Here is a 26,764-nt window from a genome sequence, read left to right as displayed (position 1 = left end):
GATTAATTCGTAGGTTTCATTTTAATCTATATACTTGAAGGAAAAGCCGAAAAGGAACTATTATTATTTACGTCAATATTTTATCGATATAAGACCACTCATTAATGATAACACTTCAATTGCATTCCTATTAAAAATTAACATAAAATTCATTTTTCTTCAAGCCAGAATAAAAAAAATCATTTAAATATTCTGAAAAAGAAAAAAAAAGTTACAAAGGAGCAAGTTATACGTATTATCAATGTAATTAATAAATATTCCCAATTAATAATAATAATAATAATCTATTACATAAATAATAATAAGGATTGGAGAGGATTTAGTGCACAATTTTTTTAATACCCTTTATCATATTCAATTTATTATATAAAAAAATTTAACACCAAGAGTTCAACCCATAATCTTTTAGTTTTAGTGTAACATGTTTATCATTTTAACTAAAATAAAATTTAGTATTATTCATATTTAATTTATAAAATTGTGGATTAATATTAATGCACTAGTAATAATAATAAGCAAGCTAACTTTTAAAAAGAAAGCAAAGGCTAAAATGTAATTACTGAGAGGGGCTAGCAGAATAACCTTATCAAGAATTTTAAAAAGAGTATTACAATAAATATAAGTCAACTAAATATTTAATACAGGGATTTTTTTGAAATAAAATAAAAAAATATTATAAAAAAATCATTATTTTCCAAATAAAAATATGACTTATTCCTGTGTATTCTTGTATATTCCTATATACTCTAAAGACGATGATAATAGTTGTCATTGTCCGTTATGAAGTTTAAGAATTTGAGTTAACAATTTTGTTTAAAATTTGAAGTGAAGTTCGCCGGGATTAAGCGAACTTTATAAAAATTATAGAATTTGCCGGGTTGCGACAAACTTTTTTATTTTATTTTAGAAAAAACCCATTTAATACATGAAACTTTGTTTATGACAAAAATTAGTTCCCTCGCACGAGTGTTAAGTTTGAACTTTGAAGCCTTTTCAAGAGTGTGATGTTTGTTTTGGAAACATACAGAACAAGAAGGATCACTCTTAGAAATTAGAATGAAGAGAGTCATTCGATGGAAAATGTAGCTTCAAATTCTTCAAAAACATCTTTCCCATATTATCCTTAGGCCACACTACATGGTAACTTTTCCATAAACGGTGTCCTGTGTCAATGAATTGAAAAACTCTTTAATGTCATTAATAGCATAGAATCCACTCCAGACATACCAAAAGAGCATTATCAGATGAAAATCACCAAATGGTGAATCTCTATTTTCCCAATCATAGTTCTCTTATTGCACTTTTATTAATTTGTGGTATAGTCTTATTGTTATGCCTTGGATTATATCAGTGGTAGATTTTGATCTATATCTGTGTCAATCTGTAGTACCCCAGAAGCAGAATCTCCCTAAGGTGAATTCTTTTTTATTTATTTCTTGGAAAAGATTAATTTTGCTTAGTCCCCATGAATTCTGATAGCCATCAAGAGTGGAAGAAATATTTTGAGGGTGCAGAATGTAGCATCTTTGATGTAATCCACAATGCAATTGATGTGGCTGCTTTAGATTATCCCAAAATGTTCAGGCACCGAAGGAGTAAGATTATGGAGAAACTTTATTCTGTTCTTCAAGTCTGTGAAACCTACCATTACTCAAATAATAATGTTAAGGGTGACAAAATTGAATGTGCTAATAGTAATAAGCTTCTTGATGGAGGGAATAATAACGATAAGGTTGGGGATACAAAGGTAATTGTATTTAACCAAAATACTAGCAACTACACCATTGAGGAAACTGAGGAATTGGGTAATAGGATTGAGGATGAGTACCATAATATTAGGCATATTTTGGAGATTAAGGAGAGACTTTACAACCATCACAAAGAGGTTAGTGATTATAACTTATTGTGCTGAGATTAATAAAAATTGTTATGCTCAAAATGGGTTTTGTGTCTGATTTCATTTTTTGTATATTCTACGTTCAAATTCTACTAAAAAGTATAACAATAAAAAAGTTTTTTACGAAAAATAAAAACAGAAAATGAAAATAAGATTTTAATACACCCAAATTTATACAATTTTTGTAAGTAGTAAACTCCTTTCCTCTATTTTCAGTTATCCCTTTTTAGTTGTGTGATACATTTCAAAAACCACAACAAACATAACTGAGGTAGTACTAGAATATTTTGAGATGAAACTTTTCAATCGGATAGCTAATATATGCAATGATCACAATTTGAAGTGTTCTTCTAAAAAGCTTGTCTACTTTCAATCATAAATTTGTCCTAAATTTTGAATGGATTTTGTTTTGACAGACAGAGACAGAGATAGTAAATTTGTTAAGGGTGCTGTCATTGATTGTTCAATCAGTTGGAGAGATACATGTAAGTATGCATAAATTTAGCTTTTATAATTGCACAAATTTCTACAAGTAATTCCAATTCAATACTAATAAATAGTTTTCTTAACAGATTATGAAGCACTTAACACTAAATTTTTCATATCCAACAATGATGGCAATAGATAATGACTTCATTTATCTCTCAATCTCCATAAAAAACATTATATTTCTCAAAATTTGTGTTCTTCAGGCTACAAATATTAGACCTACAGTGAATGTTCTTCAATATCACTGGTCAAGGAAGGTTACTGAAGCAGCATTGAAGACTACTAAGTATGAGTCATGTCACCTTTATCCTTGTAACCTTATTATCTGAGTTTTGATAACTATGATTAGGACTTATATAAAGACTTATCTAAGATTTTCTTAGTATAGTTGAAATGTAGTTTCTTTCAAATGAAACTATATCTGATAAAATATCATTGCAGCATATTTAAGAGGATTATAAAGGACTGTGATGCTGATTATGCTGCACTTTCAGGTTAGTGGTATTAATAGTAGCTCACTTAAATTGCATTTAGATAGTAGCTAGATTATAAGATTACCTTGTTTACACAAATTTACACAGAAAGGAGTAGTGAATGCCCTGAATCTTCCACCCTTTTGGATGAAAATGCATTGCCTATTCCTCCAATGGATGAAGGAGCTTTAGTGTGTACCATGCCTCCATCAGAACTTCTAACCGTATGTTAATCTGCACAATTATTTAAGCTTGTCAGCATTAAAGCGAAAACAATAAAATTCTGTTTTTTGTTCTTACTATTCTCCTGATGGCGCGACGATCCGCTTTCTTTCCTGGTTGAAGTTTTTTGAGGAACTAGATGAAGATGGAAGTGAGTCAACAACCTTTCGAGTATTGGTTTCCCTCCATTCTAGTTGAATTGAAATCCATTAACAAGGTTGTGTGCTTCTCTTTATGCAAAAACAGATCCTAAAGTTAGCAGCGAAACTGAAAAGCCTCATGAAAGCAAGAAAAGAAGGATTCCAACAACAGAAGAGAAGAATAAAATGGAAGTGCAACAACCTATCAATGAAGGATCAGCATCAATCCGCCGCAACAGACTCCGAAAAAGAAAGCAACAACAAATCACCATTGCAAACAATCCAAGAGATTTTAGACCTTCACACAACAGCAGTGGTGTTGATATGATTCATGGAAGGCAGAGGAAATCCACAACAACAGAAAACAAAAGAAAAGTGGAGTTGCCACTGAGGCAAGAGTTATCAGAGTCATTCCCTATCATAAAGCACCAAAAGTCTGCATTGAAGGAACCAAATGAGAAAACAAATTCACTTGAGAATGACATCAAGACTCAGAACAAGAAGAAAGCTCATGATAGGTCAAATTCTGCTCTAAAATGCCAAGTAAGAACACAACTATGTCCTTTTCTTTATACAAGAAGCGAAAACAGAAAACGGAATTTTAATGTTACATAAAGCCATGTGTCATTTTCTTTCCACAGGCATCAGACTTGGATGAGAAACTTGAAATCTCAAAGAAGAAACTCCATCAGAGATACCAAGCACATGAAAAAAGTTTGTGCCTCTTTTTTATGATCCCTTTTTGTTTTCTAAGTTGGAAACCAGCAATGACTACAAAATCTTGCTTTCTCATACCTTATTGTGTATTTCAATTTCAACAGGGAGAAGGATCATAAAGTACATTCCGGATATACAACCTATTCCTAGAGATGCAAGCAGAAGCTCTAAAAAAGACTGAAAAAACTGATGGTTAAGGCAAAACTAGTTCTTGAGATGCCATAACTGAATCAGGAAGCTTAATCTACCATTTATGCTTGATATGATATTTGATCTTAACAAACTTATATGTTAGTGTTTTAAATTCTTGATAGGCATATATTTATGCTAAAGTAAGATAGTTTCCAGAATTTTGTTAGATAGACAGTAATCTGCGTACTAACGATCGGTTCGATTTTCATAACCTTAAGTAAGTTTTACAAAGACGCTGGTTTGAAGTTCAAATATTATTTTGTTTTTGTTTATTTAGAATTTATTTTTATAACAAATTTGATATTTTATTTTATTCTACATGCATGATGGAAAATAAAATATGATCAAATTAAGGATTCGAGAACATGTACATGACAAATTAACAACATAAATGATTGAACATATATTAAAATCAATGACAACTTTAACAAATGCAAACATCTAGAATGATTTTAAATTTAATATTTGGAAACGAAACATATTCCTCTTGCGAGTACTAGTATTACAAAATTTTTACTTTATCAATGAAAAAAAAGAAGCTACAAACTTTGCAGAATCCACAAATAAACAAGGAAAGGAAAACAACTTTGATTTGCAAGTACAAGAAAACTCCATAGAAATTTGGAATACAACAAGAAGAGAAAAGAACAAACTTGAATAAAAATAAACTAAGCAGAAAGAACTTTGCAGAAAATTGAAAAAAATACAGAATTAAAATGAACATAAAAAGACAAAAATATAGTGATAATGACAAGATGAAAAATCGATAATATTAAATATAAAAAAAATAATCATAATTTATTTTATTTAGTATTTATTAATTGTTATCTTATTTAATATTTATTAGTTATAATTAATAAATATTAAATTAAGTAAATTTTAGTTGATTTTAACTAAATTTTTTTTGTTAACAAATATTTTTCATAAAAAATATAAGAGGAATGAGGGCGTATGGTAATGACATTGGATGATAATGACCGTACCATTGCCGCAACCTCAAATAGAAGGGCAGTTGCAATATAATGTTGTTCACACCAAATATAAGAAATAACGGGCAATAATATACGAGGAATGTTAAGAGTAAGTAATTTTTGTGATTTATAACTATTAAATAATTATTAATGATGATTTTGATAGTGTGAAATTGATATAAAATTTTATTCAATAACTCACTTTTTCTTACTGATTATATATTAATCAAAATTTAATAAAATTGCTGCCCTAGACTTTTTCATAATATATACCACTATATAGATTATAGTCGTTTGATGATCATCATTTTATAGCATAGCAATAAGGACTTCGGCTTCAAGACCAGAACAAAAAGAGAGAAAATGTGGCTCTGATTGCAACATGATGATAATGGAATTAATAGGCATGCAATATAGGAGTGGTTGTTGTACTTGTACCAAATAATAATCATATTCATACAGGAAAAAAAATATATTAAACTAATACATGTAGCTAAATGTAAGTAGATCAGGAAATGGATTTTTTTAGTGAGAAAAAAATAGAATAGTGTCCAATGCTTAATCCTACTATTTATTATTATTTTTTATTTAATTTTGGTCTCACTTATAAAATTAAAAGTAAGAAATCATATTTTATTTTTTTAAGTATTCAAAAAAATAAAAAAGATCCATTTCCAAGTAGATCAAGTAGAAGAGGGGCGGTTGATAATAAACTATACTCTTTTCTGGGTAATAAAATAAAAAGAAGAATATTAAAGAAATTATATTTTTAGTAAAAAATTAAAAATTCGTTAATGTTAATTTAAATTAAAAATAATAATAAAAAATTATTAGTAGGTATTGAAAAAAACAGTTTATTATTTGAAACCATTTATTATTTGTAGTTTTGACCTTTATTCTTATGGTATATATTATCTAAACCCTTTATTCTTTTAGATCACTTTTAAATAAATTATTACAGTCTTATTTGATTTAAAATAAGCATTAGACAAATTTTACAAAAGTGAATAACTTTCACATTTAGAATTTCTTTACTTCACTAAAATTGGTTTTTTAATCAAATTTTTAAAGTAAAATGGCATATCCTATTTTATTTCTTTTTGTCACAAAATAAAATACTTTAAGTATTTAAAAAAATTAATTTTTTACCATTTTAACTTCATGTATTCAAATTATAATTATTTTATTATTCTTAAAAATTAATTATTTTAATAATTAATTAGCCTAAAAAAATGTGTTAAAATTTGATACAAGTAAAATAAGTGATCAATTAATTCCAACTAATTACCATCATAACAGGACGAGTATAATAAATAAATATAGTAAGCATTAATTTTACAGTTTAATATTGTTACAAGATTTGACTAGTGTAGTTTTTATATTTATAAATATATTCTAATTAATATTCTTAATAATAGATACTAAATTAATAATGTATATTATATTCTGACAATTATATCATATTTTACTTTCTATTAAAAATGAACCACATGTATTATGCGTTTAATTTTAATACATCAACACAGTTATATAATTATATCTCTTTTTTTAAATAACTATTTATGCAGTTAAAATAAAAAGTAGTTATTTTTATTATGTGATATTATATAATTAAATGCATATATAAAATTATTTTACACAGACAATGTATCAAAATTAAATTTTATGCATTATATAAGAGTGGCAAACGGGTCAAAATCTGCCAGGTCAGCCCACATAATTCGTTAAAAAAGGCGGATTGGATTGAAAAGTTGAAACCACCGAATTTAAAAAACACGCCTAACCCGCACGGTCTAATACGTAGACTTCGGCGAGGCGGGATGGGCTTGCACGGGCCATGTATTTTTTTGTCAGAGCCATTTTTTTACAAATTTTTATGATGTTATTGATCTACAAAATGATGAAGATGATAATTGAAAATGTTTTAAGTTATATTTTGGATTATGTTTTATATTTGATTGACTACAAATTTAAAGATATTTAATTATATATTTTGGATAAAGGTGTACATGACCCGACCCAGTCCGAAGATCCGACTCGGACCCAAATTCTTTGGAGTCTAATTTGGTGTGATTTCACCGGATCTAGGGTCGGGTAAGGGTCTCAAAAATAGACCCTGTCATTATTTCAAAACAAATCCGACTTCACCTGACCCATGTGTACCCTGAAGAGACTAAAACAGGTATACATGCTTTAAATTAATTTTAATATTTTATTATATTAATTATAAGTTTATTATTTTATTTTTAATCACACTTGTTAAATTAAAAAATAGATCAAAGAAGTTTGAAATTAGAATTTATAGACAAATTCAAATTCAAATATGGATATCAACTTCTCGCTAACAAGTATGTTTTTGACATAAAATTTATCAAAAGACCTGAATTTCACGGGTTTTAGATCCGACTTTAGTGTGACCCGAAAATAGTAAGATTTCACTAGATCAATGGCCGGGCAAGGGTCTAAAAAATATACTCGATTATTATTTAGAGTCAGGTTTGAGTTAAGGCAAACTTGTCTTTACCCGACCATATACATCCCTAATTTTGGATAATATTTGTTTTGTTTTTGACAATATTATTTTATTATTTTGTTTAAAAAAATTTGTTTATAATTATAAAAATTTTAATGTTTGTGAATTTAAAAATTATAATTTTTTTATCTTTAAAAATTATAAATTTATTGAAATAGTTGTGAACTTATATATTGTTTAATATTTAATAATTTATAAAAAAATATTTTGACCTACCATTAGACAGAACAAAAGAGGAATTTAAAATCACTTTACCAAGCAAGGCAAAACAGAACAGACTTCTCTGTTTACCACCTCTAGTATTCTATAATTTGTGCAGCTATAATTTATATATTCTAAATTACCATTTTATCCACACGGCTTATTGCACCTAATTATTTAGTTGGGATTATTGATAATTTTCTAGTTAAGTGACAAAGGCAATTAAAAGGGTCGCTAACAATCTAACATAGTAACATGCCTTATGCATGCAACCACCAACCCCATTTTCGATAACTCACCACCCTCCATTCTGCATTTCTATCTACATTCTATAAATTTACGCTACAGTCCAACACATACTTCAAAATTAAATTAAATTCTCCATATGACCATATGCAATTGGGGAATCACACATGAATACGACACGAATTTTTTTTGCCAAAAGTCATGATATGTTTCAATCAAATTAACACGTGTCTTCTTATTACAAAATGTTTATCTACCAATGGATATGATATGGATCCCCCAATAACGTTTGGTACAAAGGGAAAAAATTTGCCACCTACGTACGTATACAATCATTCAATTCCACAATTTTCAAATAATCTTAAATTAAGTAAAAAATAATAATTATTGTAATTTTTTTTCTGCGTAAGAAATTTCATTCTTGAGTTATTTCTTGCTAGATGTTGATGTATAATCATGGTATTGTCGTTTTACGATAAGGAGTGAAATTACACTTGTAATAAGAAAATAAGAATCGAGTAATATTACCAATAAAGGAGATGGGGCCCATATTTATTTGGGCCTCCAACTAGGGCCCAATAGCATTCTATAACAAAAAAAAATTACAGCTACCAGGTCAACAAATTTTGGACAGAATGTTAAGAAGGGGGAATTGCTTAGCAAAATTAGAATCCAAATAAATTCATGATCATCATCATAATAATGAATGTGTTAACCCTAAAATGATTGAATGACTTAATTAAGTGGACAGAGTTTTTGTCCTAATCTTAAGAGTAATTAATTTAGGGTTGGCACCATAAAAACCACTCAATAAGTCAATGTAATAATTGATTGTTATTAAATTAGAGTCCCATGCCATGCATCTGACCAAATTTATTGTTTGTGGAGGCCATCGTTTGAGTGAAGTATTAGTAATGCTTAAGAAATAACAGTATTCGCATGTACGGATACGAAGCATGATAACTTTAATTTTGGTATTAACAATGTATATTATCTCTAAACTCATTTTAAGTATATTAGTTAAAAATAAAATTGAATATACTGATATGCAGTTGTACTTTTATGTGTTTAAGTATTAGCTTGAATATGAAAGACACATTACAAAAGTAAAATCGAAGAGAACTTATTAATTAAAAATAAATAAAACAAAAGACATTCATAAATTGCTAATTTCTTTCTTTATTATACTAAAGTAGCTGTCATTGAAGGCAGACAAAAAAACGGTGGTAAAGGAAGATTAATAAGCTGATTAAAATTTATGAACAAGAACTTAGAAAACAACAATCCAACTTTCCTGTCAACGGTATGTAGTAAGTATGCTGTGCCAAACTAAAAACAATGGGTAGAATATTTATATATAAAATAAAACAAAAAAATAAGTGGATCTAGGATGCATAACAAAACAAGAAAAGAGTGGGTAGAGCTTAGATTTCTACGAAGGAAACAGGTGACAACCCCACGTGGGGCCAAAAATGAAAGACACTCCCTATCAAAAAAAAACACTGAAAAAACTGGCAGCAACAATTTTATGTTAAATGAAAATGTGTAGCTCAAAATAGAAATTCAGGAGATAGGAATAATATGATCACAGGAGAATTCAATAGGACTAAGTAAAACAAAACATGTCCTTGAACCCTTAAAAATAACGAAGTTGCATGAAACTTCGTTTTGCGGTATCTCTATATATTTACAAAAGTTGGGATTTATCTCGATAGAAAGTACAGAGAGCTAATAGAGTATTTGTACAATGTGTATAATAGTGGTTTAGAGATGTTCGATTCAGTAGGATATCAGATGTTTATTATTTCTAGTACTCAAATGGTTATTCTGGATAATATGAATATATTGTGTTTGAAAAATTAGTAGTATTTTATTTTAAATATTTATTTTTTAACCCATATTAAACCAAATAAATAATCCATTGTACATATTATACAAATATTCTATTAAATTTTTAGCGAAATTCTTATCTCAATTCTCATCGTTTCTTTTATAATTCAAAGTTTTGGTTCGGGTACTCTGCATTCATTCATGGAGTGAAATAGTACTTTTAATTAGCAAGTTAACTTTTCAGTTTATTGCGTTTGATTCCCATTTCTTGTATGCAAAATTTGATAAATTTTCATTTTCAAAAGAAACTATCCAAATAATTATCACATTAAAAAAATGCTTACAATGGCTTAAAGTTAGTGCAAGTTAAAAAGTGTAACTAAAATTAAAATGAAAACGACCCTAGCTAGCTAGTTAATTATCAAGATTTTGTACCATACCTCTCATATGATTACTTGTTGTGTTCAATTATTACCTTAATCATCATGTTTAATCCATCGTTTTGGACTAACAAATGGGGATACACATGCTCAGCTAATTAATGGCCACATCTTCGTTTTCATTTATAGGGTTGTTAGGCAAAAGTGCAAAACAGATAAACTTGCTTATCACTCTCTTTCGTTAAAAAAAAATTAATGCGACCTAAATCTAATCATATATAACCAACCGACTTTAAAAGTATATATGAATGACTTCAACGAATTCTAATTTGTATCGTTGAAAAGTTTAAGTATTTTAATTTTTGTATAATTAGACATCCGAAAATTGTTTATGGTGTATAAATTAAAGCGAGAAGCATGTGCATCAATTGCGCTCAATCAGCTGAGGAGAGAGAGAGAGAGAGTATGGATATAATAATGTTAACCATCTATTTTAATTATAAACAATGTATATAATATATTAATTAAAATCAACGGTTAAAATTATTGAAACACCAATATTTTAGATATATTTAAAAAAAAATTTAGTTTATAATTATTTTTTTGACGAGAACATATATATTCAGGAGAGTAGTGATAGCAATCAAATGATATTTAAAAAAGTTTTTAAGTATACCAATATACTGTGTTTTAGTACATTTTAATTAATAATCTTAATTATATATTATATATATTTTTTATAATTAAGATCAACAATTAAAAATTACTGAAATACCTGTGTATTAGTATATTTAAAAATTTTCTATAAAATATAAATATTTTATGTAAATTTCATCGTATGATATTTGTTTTGGATCCAATTTTCGGGTCTTTCCTCGGAACGGTCACCGAACTCGGCAATCTTAAGATTGGGCCATCCTCACGACCCAAAGACAGATCAATAGCTTCCAATATCTTGATCTAACATTCGAATTCAAATACCTCCCTTATCTTAGCCAAATAAGATAAGATGATGAATGCCCAAATCAACCTACAATCTCTACCAACATTCAAATTCGAACACCTCCCTTATCTTAGCAGATAAGATAAGATGAGATCACTACCACTAGCTATATAAAGGGGAGCTAGAGCCCCCCTCATGTACGTCATTCATTCTACACACATTATACCTTTTAGATCTATTCTGACTTGAGCGTCGGAGTGTCTTTGTAGGTACCACCCCATTGCTCCAGTCAGATAATTCGGCAACCGTCTCGACTCGCAAGTTTCTGATTCATCTCACAACCCGTACCAGAGACTTCTAGTACAATAGCGCTGTTTGTGGGAACTACCAAGTCGTGGCGGCATGACGGAGAACCTTGAGGAGTAACCCTCAAACTCACTCACTTGATTTCTTGCTAGTAACAGAGAGGAAAAAAGAACAATGTTTTTTCAACTTGCAATCTTTATGCACCTTTGCCTAACTCGAACGACAAAATCCAAAGCCCGTCTCCTTTTAGTGGGAAACCTCCACCTTTGGGACCCTCTCATCCACCACTCCCTCATCTGTCTCTCTAAGCGCCATGGCCCCATCTTTTCTCTCTACTTCGACTCCATGCCCATCGTGGTCGCCTCTTCTCCTGAACTCTTCAAGTTCTTCCTCAAACCCGCGAACCCCAGCACCCGAACTCCAGGATAGCATTCCTCCCACCTACGGGAGGATAACAAGCACCATGCACCGCCAGCCGACCCCAATCCGACAGCAACCAAAGGAGGACAAACGACGACCCACTGAAGCCCGAGCGCTCGACGGCCTAGGATAGAAAGCAATTCAGATAAACCAAGAGTTATGCCTTAGAGTTTAAAACCTCGAGAGCCGAGTTACTTCCAAGAAATGATACCATCCTGAACACACAAGCCAAGCAACCTCTAGAACCCGGTCACATCGAGAGGCCAGACACGAACGGTCACCTAAAGAACGACAAGGAAAACAACGCAACCGGAGCGAATCTAAAGATCCGTGGCGCCAACGCAACGAGGATGACTGAAGGCACCTCAGGAGGCCAAACGAACAAGAAACAAGCACGTGATAATAGGAGCTACCACATTCACCGAGAAAATTCTAAAGGCCAAACTCCTTAAAGGTTTTGACAAACCCACCGACATGAAGTATGATGGCACCAAGGATCTCTAGGAACACCTAACGACCTTCGAGGCCAGGATGAACCTGGAAGGAGCCGTCGTTGCGGTCCGATGCAGGGCCTTACTGATAACCTTCGCTGGCCCTGCTATCAAACGGTTCAACGGCCTCCCAAACGATTCTATAGCCAACTTCAATGACGTCTCTAGAAAATTTATGGCCCAGTTCACTACCAGGATCACCAAAGCAAAGCACCCAATCAGCCTACATAGAATTACCCAAAGATAAGACAAATCCATGAGAAAATACCTCGACAGGTTAAATGATGAGTACCTAACAGTGGATGGACTCACGGACTCGATAGCCAGTCTCTGTCTGACCAATGAACTTGTGAGATTAAGACTTTCGAAAGCACCTCACCACTAAGCCAGTTTGGCCCATGAACGAAATCCAAAGCATCGCGAGGGAAAACATAAATGACAAAAAGGTAAGCCAAGTCATGGTTACCAACAAATGGCAGCACGACAATACGGCACCTCGTAGCAACCCACTACCAAAAGAGACCTAGAAACAGCATCCCAAACGTGTAAACACCAACCGACCACACAGGATGGAAAAGTTCTCAAACTGCACTCCCTACCCGCTCCCATCACAGAAATTTACCACAAAATAGTAGAATGAGGCATCCTCCCAAAGGCGCAACAACTAAAAGAATGGACAGGTGGCAACAAGAGTATGTATTGTGACTATCACCGAAGATAAAGGCATAAAACCCAAGATTGCTTCGATTTAAAAGACGCCATCAAACAAGCCATCCGAGACGGCAAGCTCTCCGAGTTCGCCAAAATCATTCGAGAGCCTAGGAGAAATCAAAGAGAAAGATCACCATAACATGAAGGACGCAACTCGAGGATGATACGACAGGTAACCCTAAGAAAGCCCGAAAACTGACCCCACCATAATCCTAAACGTCATCACCGGAAAGGATGTGCCGAAAAATCAAGCACCAATCTCCTTGATTCTAGCGGCGATCACATTTTTTCCAATGACTGCCAACGCGACACCTCAGCGGAAGATGCCTTATTCGTCATCTTGGCAAAAGTCGGAATCGAACTTGTGAAAAGAATACTGGTCGACACCGGAGCTGATTCAAACATCATCTTTAGAAGAGAACTCGACAAACTGGATATCCGAAACAAAAATATGCAAACCCACCGTTAAAGGGTGACCGGACTTGGAGACAACTTCCTCAAATTGGATGGTTCCATTGTGTTACCACTAACCATCGGAACCAGAAGCCAGAGGAAGACCATCCTCTCCAAGTTCGTGGCCCTCAAGGACTCCACTGCCTACAATAACATCCTCGGAAGAAAGACAATCAACGACCTATCCACTGTCATCTTCACCAAGTTCTTAATCATGAAATTCCATGCCAATGACGACACCATCAGAACGATACACAGGGACTGGGAAGTTGTGGTAGAGTGCAACAACACCAGCATGGACATTTGCAAGAGATCCCGAGACTCGGCAAGCATCTTCCTCGCCGACCTTACTGCATGCCAAGACCTCAGCCCGCACAGAACTGTGGGAGAAAATGACGAAGAAGCAAAGTGGAACCTCGCAGACAAAGCCTAAGGTATAATCGCAACACAGTACGATGAGACTTCGAACCAGGAGACCTCGTCTTATGACGAAACGACATCGGTCTCCCCACTCTCGGAGAAGGGAAGCTCACGCCCAACTAGGAGGGTCCCTACCGAATCAAGACGGTAATCGAAAAAGGCGCTTATACAGGCTCAAAAGACTAGACGGGACCGAGCTCCCGAGATCGTGGAATGCCACCAACTTATGCTGCTACTATACGTAAAGACATCATTCCAAAGCAACAAGATCGAGGTCTTTTAAGACTATCTCTTTACCTTTTATTTTTTGTCTTTTTCACTTTTATTTATTGCTTAAGTTGTTTAATCGTATATTTTCTTACCAGACGCTCTTTCCTACCCACATCGAGAGGTTTTTATGAGGCCCAAATCTCAAATAAAATTTATTTTTTCAAAAGCATTGTCCTGTCGGACGGCACAAACTAAATACGGTACCACCGGGGATCAATTACCCCGAGGCCAATAAAATGGATATCTAAATAACAAAACGGATATCCAAACAAATAAACAGCTACTCGGGAATCGATCACCACGAGACCAACAAAAACGGATATCCAAATAATAAAACGGATATCCAAATAAGTAAATGGCTTCTCGGGGATCGATCACCTCGAGGCCAACGAAACGAATATCCATAACGGATATCCAAATAAGTAAACAGCTACCCGAGGATCGATTATCCCAAGGCCAACAAAACGAATATCCAAATAAGTAAACAGCTACTCAAAGATCGATTACCCCGAGGCCAACGAAATGGATACCCAAATAACAAAACGGATATTCAAATAAGTAAACTGCTACCCGGGGATCAATCTCCCCGAGACCAACAGAACGAATATCTAAATAACAAAAAATGACGGCCCGGAGATCGGTCACCCCGAGGCCAACAGAATGGATATCCAAATAACAAAAAATAGTGACCCGAGGATCGATCACCCACAAAGCCAACAAAGTGGATATCCAAATAAGTTAAATAAATGGCTATCACCAGAAATTGATCACCTCCGAGGCCAACAAAATGGAAATCTAAATAAACTAAATAAGCAAAGTATTGAAATCAGCCCACCAAGAGGCCTATAATAAGTTCATAATAACGGCCCAAAAAGGTCACACAAAACAAGCATGAGCTGCGGTCTTCCAACTCAAGGAAAGCCGAACTCACCAACATCCCGTCAATCGGTGCAGGATGACGTCACGCCTTTTTCAGTCCCCTCACGACATCTCGATAATAGAAACCAAACTCGTCAACAAAAGCGGCGTTAAGGTTCAAGCTAATGACTTTCTAACTCGCGCAAAGCGGAACTCGCCAACATCCCGCCAATTGGCGCGGGATGACGTCACGTCTTTTTCAGACCTCTCACAGTCTCCCGAACTACAGAGAACTGGGCTTTCCCACAACTCAATATTGTGACCAAGCAAGCATGCTCTCGTGTTCCGGAGACAACTGTTTCGGATCCGATCTCCGGGTCTTTTCTCAGAACGGTCACCGAACTTGACAATCCCAAGATTGGGCCATCCTCACAACCCAAAGACGGATCAATAACTTCCAATATCCTGACCCAACATTCAAATTCAAATACCTCCATTATCTTAGCCAAATAAGATAAGATGGTGACGGCTCAAACCGACCCTACAATCTCTAACCAACATTCGAATTCGAATACCTCCTTTATTCAAATCAGATAAGATGAGATGAGATAACTATCACTAGTTGTATAAAAAGGAGTTAGAGACCCCTCAAGTACGTCATTCATTCTACACATTTTATACCTCTCAGATCCATTCTAACTTGAGTGTCGGAGTGTCTTTACAAGTATCACATTATTGCTCCAATTAGATAATCCGATGACCATCTTGACTCGTAAGTCTCTAATTTATCTCACAACCCATATCAAAAACTTCTAGTATAATATTCTAAATAAATAAAAAAATCATATGAATTAAACTTTTCATGAACTATAAACGTCAAAATACTATATGCGTACCAATTTTCTCTACTCATTACGTAATTAAAAGATCATTTAAATTAATGAGCTAGTGAAATATTTTAAACTTTAATACATGGAAATAGATTCCAGCATGTGAGTAATATATACAGTCAATAGATGTACTTTACCGGTGTTAATGTAAAAAGACTTGTTCTTGCATGTAAGGGAAAAATAAGCATGATGATTTTCAAATTTTAATTTTATATAAAATTAATAATTAAAATTATTAAATATTAATTTAATTAAATTTATTAAATTATTTAATAATTTTTAATTAGTAATTTTTTTTGTATGGAGTTAGGGAACATGAGTTTTTGCCTCTTTAAATAGAGAACGCGTAGCTATGGTTCACTATTGACTGATCGGAGGCGTTTGACTTTTTGTGGAGATGGGTCCCACGTTTGTGGCTCCGCCGTCGGATTCAGCTGAGTTGACATTTGACAACGTAAAAACTTGCAAAGAGGAAATCACGGTCTGGTCTTCATGTGACCACCGTGTAGGTCCCACATTGATAAATTGGATACAAAAATAAAAGTAACGATAGAGTGAATAATATTTACACAAAAAATCATTAAAATTATTTTATGCTCAAATAATAAGTAAAATATTAGTGCATTTTATATCAAGTTATTTAGTTAAATATCTAAAAATTATTTAAATCATATCCACCGAGTTCTTTTTATAAAATTAAAAAATATTTTTTATAAAATTACCTACATACATTTCGACCGTCTTACAAGCCTCATTGTGTTTGGTGTTTGTTTACCGTAACAATTACGAAAACAAGCTGTTTGCGAACGTTTTCATTGTGACTCACGTTTCTGTGGCCTCTTATGTTGGTTTATATATTATTATATAAATAATAATATTTATTAATTTTGAATTGCCTAGTGAATGGTATGCACAACAAAAATTACAAAAAAAACAATTGAGAAATAATAAAAAAAAGTTCATAATTCAAAGCAGTTTAAAATTAGTTTATTTTATATTTCTTATTATTATTTATTTTATTTTGTATTCTTTAATTATTATTTAGATAATTAAATAAAATATAATAAATACATTATTGTAAATATTAAATTAAAATAATAACTTTAAATTATCATCTCTATGATATTATCGTAAAAATTTCTTTTACTCTGATCTTTCCTTTTAGTCCTAACAAAAATAATTTGGGAAAGATTAAGGATTGAAATATTCTTAAATAGTAGCAAAGAAAGTAATCTTTGTGAATAGAGACTATAGAGAGGTGAGTACTAACAAATATTTTATGGATAACAATTAATGGCATGTTCCTCGTGGGGCAGGGTGCTCTGGTTGTTTTGGAAATTGGAAGCGATAGAATATGGCTATTCCTTATAAACGGATAAGCCCATGCCACGTTGCTTTTGTCGCACATCACTCAATACTAAAAGTTTACGCAAATTTATCTTAAATACATTTTTTACAAAAATATTATCTCCAAAAATAATTTTTCCCTATTCTTCTCAAATTTTATTCTCAAAATTAAGAGGTTCAAATCTAAATTAATTTAAATTAAACCACTCATTAAATCTAACTAAACAAAAAAATAATTAAAACAGTACTATTTGATTGAATTTATTTTTGACAAATCGCATAAATTGAATTGAATTTTGGATTAATTTTTTAAAATTAATTATCTAAATCGGATCATATATTGTAATATTATTATTTCGTTATGGATCATATTTACAACTTTATTTATTAATATATTTAATTTATTATACATTTTATATTATTCATATATTATTATTATTTAGTAAATATTTTATGTTTAAAATAAAATTTATTTATTTATTTTAATTAATTTATAATTTTATTTTTATTATTATATTATTGTTAATTTTTCAAAATATTATTGGAGGATAATGCGGGAAAGTCGATCCAAGAACTGAGATAGCGGATTCTTAAACGATCTTAACTGACATAACCATGCCAATAAACATGGAGATAAATAGGAGCATGAAAGAGGTGCAGCCGGAATGTCTTAATACTAATCAAAACTTGAAAAAAATGGTAAGAAGAAAAGTCAATGAATACGCTTAGATCACTGGTGCAAAACGTGCCAATGTTGATAAGAAAAATGATGCTGATCCAAAGAGAATATGTGTGGAGATGAATCAACTAGATGTCACTAAAGTGGAAGATGAAGCCTTCAAATGGCATCTAAAGAGCCATGAGACTATTAATATGGAATTGTCAAGATTTAGGGAGGCTCCTGACAATCCATAACCTTAAAGGGATTAATAAATTCTGCTTCCCTGAGATTGTTTTTTTAAGTGAAAGCAAAAATCAATCTCGACAAGTAGAGTCAAAGTTGAGAGACTGTGGTTTGACAAAGTAGCGTATAATGGAACCAAATGGTAGGACTGGTAGATTAATTTTAGCATAGAAGGAAGGAATTGGCGTTAATATTGTGGAGGCAGAAGAATTCTATATAGTAGCAAGGGTCAAAGATAATTACAGGAAAGAGAGCTGGCTATTCGTTGGTGTGCATTTGAGCCACAATGATCAACTTAGGAGCGTACAATACAACACTATTTCAGCAATGACCCAACAACATCGTGGGAGAGTTGTTGTTGTTGGGGACATCAATGCAATAACCAGTCCTAATGAAAAGGAAGCAGAATGTGAAAAATCTCCAACATTTATTGCAAATTTTAATTGTTTTATTGGAAAAAATATGCTGGTGGATTTTGGAATGGTTGGTAGACGGTACACTTGGAGTAATCGGAGGAGGGGGTAGGAGCTAATTCAGGAGAGATTAGATAGAATCCTAGCATCAGAGGAATGGATGCAGCTGTATACCAACCCAATGGTGCTTCGACTCTCAGAAACAGGCTCAGATCATGCTCTTTTACTACTGGACTCCCATCCTTAGATTGAGAGATCAAAACATAGATTTAAATTTCATGATCGGTGGTGTGATTTGGAGGAAGTTAGGCACTTAATAGCAGATGCTAGGAAGACCTCTTTTGAGGGTTTAACTATGTATATAGTGGCTGAAAAGATTAAATTATCTCGGCACAAACTTGCCCAATGGCAACAAAGCAACAACTCCAATTCAAAAAAGCCATTGACCAATTAACTACTGCTTTAGAAGAGCTTCGAGCAGGAGGAGTTCACGGAGGTACTGAGTTGCTTGAGTTAGAAGAGAAGTTAGAGAAATTCGTGCTTAATGAAGAACGCTACTGGAAAGAAAAAAGCCAGAATCAAATGGCTCAAGGAAGGTGATAGAAATACCACCTTTCTTCACCGGAAATTCAAATGTCAAACCAGAAGAAATAAGATATGGAGATTAATTGGCTCGAATGGAGAGGCAGCTTCCACTCATCAAGGAATAGCAAACATAGTAGAGAAATATTTTTGAGGGATTTTCACGTCTTCAAACCAGGCAGACCCAGAACCTTATTTTGAGGACTTTGAGCCTAAGGTTACAGCTCTCATGAACCAGAGGCTTCAAAGACCTGTATCTATTGAAGAGGTGAAACGTGTCACCTTTAGTGTTCACCCTCAGAGTGCTCCGGGAGATGATGGAATGACAGCCAATTTTTTTCAGAGGTACTAGGACATTGTTGGGGCAGACATTTATAGGGCTATTTGTAGCTTTTTTGGAGGAGAAAGAATTCTGAAGAGGTTTAATCACACTCAAATTTGTCTGATCCCCAAGACCACTGATGCTAGCTACATGAATCAAGTAAGGCCGATTAGCTTGTCTATAGTTATGTATAAGATTATCTCCAAAGTCCTTGTCCATAGACTACAAGGATATATGCATTCCTTAGTGAGTCTTAATCAAAGTACTTTTATTAAAGGACGTTTGATTCTTATAGCACATGAATGTATGCATTATCTAAAAACTAAGAAGAATGGTTTTGAGACTGAAATGACTATCAAATTAGATATGAGTAAAGCATATGACAGAGTTGAATAGGGATTTTTGTGGTTTATTATGGGCAAACTTGGTTTTGGAACAAGGTGGATTGACTAGATTTGTGAACTTGTATCAACTGTTTCTTATTCTGTTATTGTGGAAGGACAACTCCTTGGCTATTTTAAGCCAGAAAGACGTATCCGACAGGGTGGCCCTCTTTCCCCCTGTCATTTCCTATTCTGTGCAGAAGAACTCTCCTTTTTACTACACAAAGCAGAGCAAAACAGACAAGTTCTAGGTATTAAGTTAATCGGCGGTGTCCTGCCATTAATTACCTATTATTTGCGAATGATTCTATTATTTTCTGTAAAATTTCAAAGAATAACTGTGACAACATTCTTAATTTACTGAACTCATATGAAGGGTATAGTGGTCAAAAAATCAACTTGGGTAAATCAACGATATTTTTTAGTAATAACACTCCTCCCCACATTCGAGTTCAAGTGGCAGGCAAACTAAATATCCACCATATTGGAGCTCAGGACAAATATTTGGGACTTCCTTCTCTTATTCACAAGTCCAAAAGAGAAACCTTTAGTGAAATTAAGGAGAAGGTAAAGAAGAAGGTTAATGAATGGCAGCGAAATTTATTATCAACAGGAAGCAAGCAGGTTTTGTTAAGAGCAGTTGGTGAGGCAATGCCAATCTATACACTCTCTTGGTTTAAATTACCGGACACTCAACTATTTGAAATCCTTTGAAATCCATAGTATTTTGACAAATTTTTGATGGGGTAAGAGAGGTAACGAAAGACATATGACTTGGATCAGTTGGAACCAAATGACAAGACCAAAAAGGAAGGGAGGTCTTAGGTTTAAAGATCTTAGAGCCCAAAATCTAGCTTTATTAGGTAAACAGTTTTGACGAATCACAACAAAACCTCAATTTATTATAGCTTAGATATACAGAAAAAAGTACTATAGATATGGCAATTCAATGAATGCTGAAGCAGGAAACTCACCTTCATGAGAATGACGGAGTATGTTGGAGGGCAGAAAGGTTGTTGAGAAAGGCCTCAATTGAAGAGTAGGTTTCGACTCCACAATTCGAATATTTGCTGACCTTTGGCTACTTCCTATCCAATGAGCATTGCTCCTGAAATGATCACACATTCTAATTCTGGTCAACACATATGGGTTAGGAATCTTTTGACAGAAAACAGAGAATGAAAATAGGACATATTAAATGAAATCTTTTCACCTGAAGTAAGAAGCAGAATCCAATTAATTAAGCCAATAGACGGGAACGATGTTCTGCAATGGTCACTTAATAAATCCAAATTGTATGATGTGGCTTCGGGCTATCAGATAGCATATCAATTTTTTCATGCAGAACCAGAAATAGATCGTGGAGAGAATCTAAGTACTTCAGTTTGGAAAGATCTCTGGAAGAGAAGACTTTCTCACAAAGTCCAAATTTTCATTTGGAAATGCCTCCACGAATGGATACCCGTCTTATCTCTTTTGCACCAGCGATTTCCTTCTACAAGCCCTAACTGTCCGAGGTGTCAAATGGAAGAAAAAACCATCAATCACTACCTTACCCAATGCCCTAGATCGAGGATCTTCTGGGAGCAGAGCCCATTCAATGTCAACACCATCAACCACAACTTTCCATGATTCCGTCAATGATGAAAAGTGTCACTATCAGCATTGCAAGATAGACATGGAGGTGGGAGAAAGGTAGATCTTCTTGCTTGTCTTTGTTGGAATATTTGGAAGGCAAGAAATAGACTAATCTTCGAGAATCAGAGCTCAGATCCACTGAAAATTTACTCAGCTTCGTTGAGATTAATTGGTGAAAATCAAAGGCCATCTGTCATCTCTCTTTGACCCAACCTCTACTTTTCCTTTTCTATTCTCTCTCTGTTTCTTTTTTGCAGTTTCCTTTCAATAGTATTGCTAATGTATTGAGGCAATTAGTGTTTACTGGGAGAACCCCACTTTCTTTCTTTATTGTCCTATGGACATATATTTACTCATTTTTATAATGAATAAATTTAATATCTTTGGAAAAAAATTGAGACTTGTTATATCATTATTGGTTATTTAAATTTTGATATTAATATTTGTTATTTATATTTTTTTTAGTTTACAAAATCACAAATCTAATCTAATCCAAATTGTTTGAAATTATATTGGATTCTCTAAAAAAAATTCTCAAATTCAAACCGTATCGCAAATAAAATTAATATATCAAATTAGATGAATTTTTGGCTTAAAATCGATTTAAAATAGACCATAAATACCTCTACTAAAAATAGGAAAAATAGATAAAAGTACACACGAATTTTTACGGTGGACAGATGTACACTTCAATTTTTGAATGAATCATTTGTACACACTAATTGAAACTCCGTTGTCACTTCTAACCTTCCGTCACTCGAGTAATTTTTCTAGCGACGGCAGAAAACAAGTGACATGTTATTGTGTGATGTGACCGTTTTGGATGGCACAATAGAAAATAAAATTATTATATTTGTTAAAATAAAATTATTCTCACTGTCACTCCTCCATTTTCAGTCTCATCCTCAGCTTTTTGCCGCCGCCGCTGCCGCCAACACGGCATCATTCTCGAGCAAACACCCAAAACTATGGCATCAACACCACCAACCTTTCACGACTACCACCTTAAAACTCAACCCAAACCCTTCCACAATCACCCCAACCATGTCACCCTCCCAAACCTCCAACCTCTCACTGTTGCCACCTACTTTTTTGAATTTTCAATTTATCAACTCCATCTTATCTGATTCTTATGTCATCTCCAACTTCGGACACCACAATTCTATTAGTACCATCACATTTTTTAATTCCAACAATAACAACAATATTCAATTTTTTTTCATAATAAAAAGAAGTTTGAGAGAAGAAAGACATCAAAATCATAAAAATAAAAGAATGAAGCAATAGATCCGGAGATAGGGATGTGGAGAGAGGGGTATGAAGTCAAGGTCGTAGAAATTTAATAATTTTATTTTTTATTGTGTCATTTAAAACAGCCACATCACATAATAACGTGTCATCCAATCTTTATTATCGCTGAAAAAATTACTCAAACAATAAAAAATTAAAAATAACAATGAAGTTTTATACTAATGTATATAAATAATTCATTAAAAAATTGAAATGTACATCTATCTCAGTGTATAATTTTATTCATTTTTTTTAAAAATATTATCTAGGAAGTATATACATGCTTCCTTCTTAAGAAATTGGAGCTCACGATAACAGTAAAATGTCTTTAAATGCTTTTTACCATTATTTTTTTTTAATTAAACAAAATTTATTTTTTTATTTATTATATTTTATATTAATAATTTAAATTTAATAGTTAAAATTTAAAATTTAAAATTGATAATATTTTATTTTATTTTTTTTCAAAAAGCATTATATTTTTTTAGAACACATTAATATTTATAGAGTAAAATGCTACAAAAATTTAAAAGATATTCTCCTAGAAATATGGCTGAGAATATAACTTGGTAATACCTTATGCATGTTGGATATGAATGAATCTAGAAGAGGGAAAAAAAAAAAAGATTTGATGCCTTTGATTTACGCGAGATATAGGATTTTGAGAAAGAATATCGTTGATGGCGATGTTGGATAAATAAGATGCTCATTCCCATCTATGAAGAACAAAACAGGACTTCACTCACGACTCAACACAACAACGCATGCACAAAATTGAGAAGGATTATTCTCTATTTACAAGTATTTTGTGTTTACAAGTTTTATAAATTTGAAGAGAATGAAATCCACTAAACGTGATGTTTATGTTATATACATCTTTAATAAATTTTTAAATAAATTCAAATCAAATATATAACTTTTATTTTTTAAAAGATTTCGTGTTTTTTTCGAATTTTTTGCCAAATTTATTAGATCTCCTTCGTGCGTTCTTCTTCGTCATTTACGTGCGTTTTCTCTCTCTATATTCTTACTTCGTTTTTTTTTTCGATTTTTATGATTTCTGAAATCAAGTTTTGAAATCATTTTGAAAATAATAGAATTTCAGAAATATACCCAAACGAGTACAGAAATACATCCAAATGATTACAGAAATACACTTAAACGGTTACAGAAATAATTACAAAAATACACCCAAAGAATTACAGAAATACACCAAAAACATGAGAGACAGTATATTTCTTCTTGAAATTTTTTAATGTTTTACTGGTTAAGGATGAAGCATATGACAGAGACAATCTAGAAAAAAAACCTAGAAGAACAGTAAAACAGTACCTTGAATAATTTTTTTCGTTTTTTCTGGTGATTTTTTATGGAGATTTGTATCTTTTCTTCTTATTTTTTCTACTCTTCGCGAAGAATTTGAATATTTCTACAGAATCGTAGTTTGTTTCGAATGCTGTTTGAATCTTGACGGTTTACGTTTTGATTGAGGAAGAAGAGGAAGAGTGCGGCATAATAAACGTGTTGTGGAAGGGTGATTAAAGCGCGTGTGTTGGACGCTTGATTCTAAAGAAGTGGTACGCGTATTTTTTTTTTTAGATTTGAACCAATTTATATAACTTATAAGTTAAAAAGACTTATATGTGTAACAAATTAAATAGATATGATAACAAAATGACCACGTCACATGGAAAAAATGTGCAAAATTGAAATAACTTATTTAAATCATAAGATAAAAACTCCATACCCCATCATCATACATAACCTGTTAAACCCGAATTGATTCGCAATGGCAATCAATATATACCTGCACTGAAACATTATCTGATTCAGTCAAATAAACTGAACAATTTTAGATTGGCACACATAGCTGGGTTGAGCTGATCGTGCAAGGAGAGTACACAAAATTAAAGAAATTCAACGAACTTTATTATGTGTGTTGAATATGCAAAAATGATAAAGAAATAAAAGATAAAAAATTCAAACCGAATAAAAAAAGATACATTAAAATTGAAATAAAAGCAAAAAAAATAAATTAAAATTGAGTACAAAAAAAATTATTTTACTCTCTACTTAATTTATTGACACAACAAGAAATTGATTCATTAACCTAATTTATCAATACTATAGTCTAAAAATTGAATCGAAAAGACTTCTCAATCTTTTACCCAATTTTCTGATACAACAAGAGAGAAACTCCTTTTAAGTTCAATTGTCCACACTATAATTTTATCACCAAATAAAAAAAAGGATTTTCAAACCTTTAAATCATTTTATAGTATGACTACTCTAATTTATAAGGTATTCACAATCTTTTATTAGGTCAAAATATAAAAAATTCTAAATCCACAAACATAAGACCCAATCTAGTAATTAAATAAATAAAAGGAATAAGTATTGTTTTGGTCCTTAATGTTTAGGATCAGAATCGAAACGGTTTTCAATGTAATTTTTTATTTACAATCGTCTTTAACGTTTTATTTCGTATTAAAATCGTTCTTTTTAATAATTTTTTATTTTATTACTAAATTACCTCTGTTAATAAAAAAATTATAAAATTAAAAAAAATGACACAAGGGGCAGGGAGAAAGGGAAAAGGAGAAAGGCGCAAGGGAGGGGGTAAGGAAAAAGGGAAAGGGATAGGGGGAAGGAGAAGGGGGAGGGGAGACGGCGTCGGTGAAGCTTGGAGCCGCTGTCGCGAGCCAGGGAGAGAGCTTATGCTTCTGCACCGCCGCTTCTCCCTGCCGCGTTCTCATCGCTGCTCCTTGCGGCCTTGCCCCTGTTCCTCGCGGCCTCGTTGTTGCTCCTCCCCGTTTCTGCTTCGGCCTCTGTTTCTGCTTCTGATTCTTGCTTCGACTTCTGCTTCTTGCTTCACTTCTTGCTTTGGCTTCTGCTCCTTGCTTTGGCCTCTGCTTTTTACTTCCGCTTGAGTTTCTACTTGAGCTTCAGCTTCTGCTTTTGTGACTGCTTTTACTTCTACTTCTAATTCTGATTTTGATTTGTTGTTTTCTGATTTTATTGTTGTTGTGTGTTGATTTGGTTGTTAAATTTATGTTGATTTGCTGAATTTCGGATTTTTTGATTTGTTGAATTTGTGTTGATTTCATTGATGTTATTATTCTTAGTGGTGATGGTAAAGGTGGTAGTGGTGGTGGAGGATGTCGGAAAAGACGACGACAGTGACAGCGGCTCCAAGCTTCGCCGGCACCGTCCCCCCTTTCTCCTCTCCCCTTTTCCCTCTTCCTTTTCCCTTTTCCTTTCCCTGTCCCTTTGCGTCGTTTTTTTTATTTTATAATTTTTTTATTAATAAAACTAAAATATATTAAATTAAATTAAAATATCTTAAAAATATAAACTAATACCGTTTAAATAACATTTAAACTTTTCATACGATGAATATCTAAAACACTGTATCACGAATATCTAAACCACTATGAAAAAATTATAACCGAAGTGAAGCGACATCATCACTACAATTAATATTGGAAACTGTCTAATTGGGCATCAAGAGTTCAACCCATACAACTTTTTTTTTATTTGTTTTATATGAAATTATACGATAATAATTGTTTGAAAATAAAATAAAAAAATATATAATTTTGATACTATCAAATTTGTTGCTTTTAATAATCAATAAAAGAAATTATCGATGTGATTGATCTGTGTATTAAAAAAAAAATTCCAAATTGCAATGTCTCCGTTAAGAGACACTAAAGCGAGAATCTATAATATATCCTCAACAACATAAGGAGTGGTGCATCCATGCAAAGACAACCGATCGTCATGATGAGTAAGGCTGACACCTGCCTAAGTGAAGTTGCAACGGTGTCCA

The 26,764-nt window shown here is 32.6% G+C and overlaps 1 protein-coding gene across 1 annotated transcript; it reads left to right on the top strand.

Moving 5' to 3' along the window:
- Positions 1-988: 988 nt before the first annotated feature.
- On the top strand, positions 989-4,305 carry LOC107471548 (probable mediator of RNA polymerase II transcription subunit 26b). Its single transcript, XM_016091036.3, has 10 exons — positions 989-1,261; positions 1,388-1,885; positions 2,314-2,382; positions 2,590-2,672; positions 2,828-2,880; positions 2,968-3,083; positions 3,205-3,232; positions 3,328-3,764; positions 3,863-3,935; positions 4,043-4,305. Exons 2-10 carry the CDS (start codon positions 1,466-1,468, stop codon positions 4,117-4,119), a joined length of 1,356 nt encoding a protein of 451 aa, XP_015946522.3. The 5' UTR covers positions 989-1,261; positions 1,388-1,465; the 3' UTR covers positions 4,120-4,305.
- The last annotated feature ends 22,459 nt before the right edge of the window (positions 4,306-26,764 follow it).

Source organism: Arachis duranensis, chromosome 10 (genome assembly GCF_000817695.3).
Source record: "Arachis duranensis cultivar V14167 chromosome 10, aradu.V14167.gnm2.J7QH, whole genome shotgun sequence".
Lineage (NCBI taxonomy): Eukaryota > Viridiplantae > Streptophyta > Magnoliopsida > Fabales > Fabaceae > Arachis > Arachis duranensis.
The sequence above is the reverse complement of the archived record's forward strand: the minus strand, read 5'-3'. Positions and strand labels throughout refer to the sequence as shown.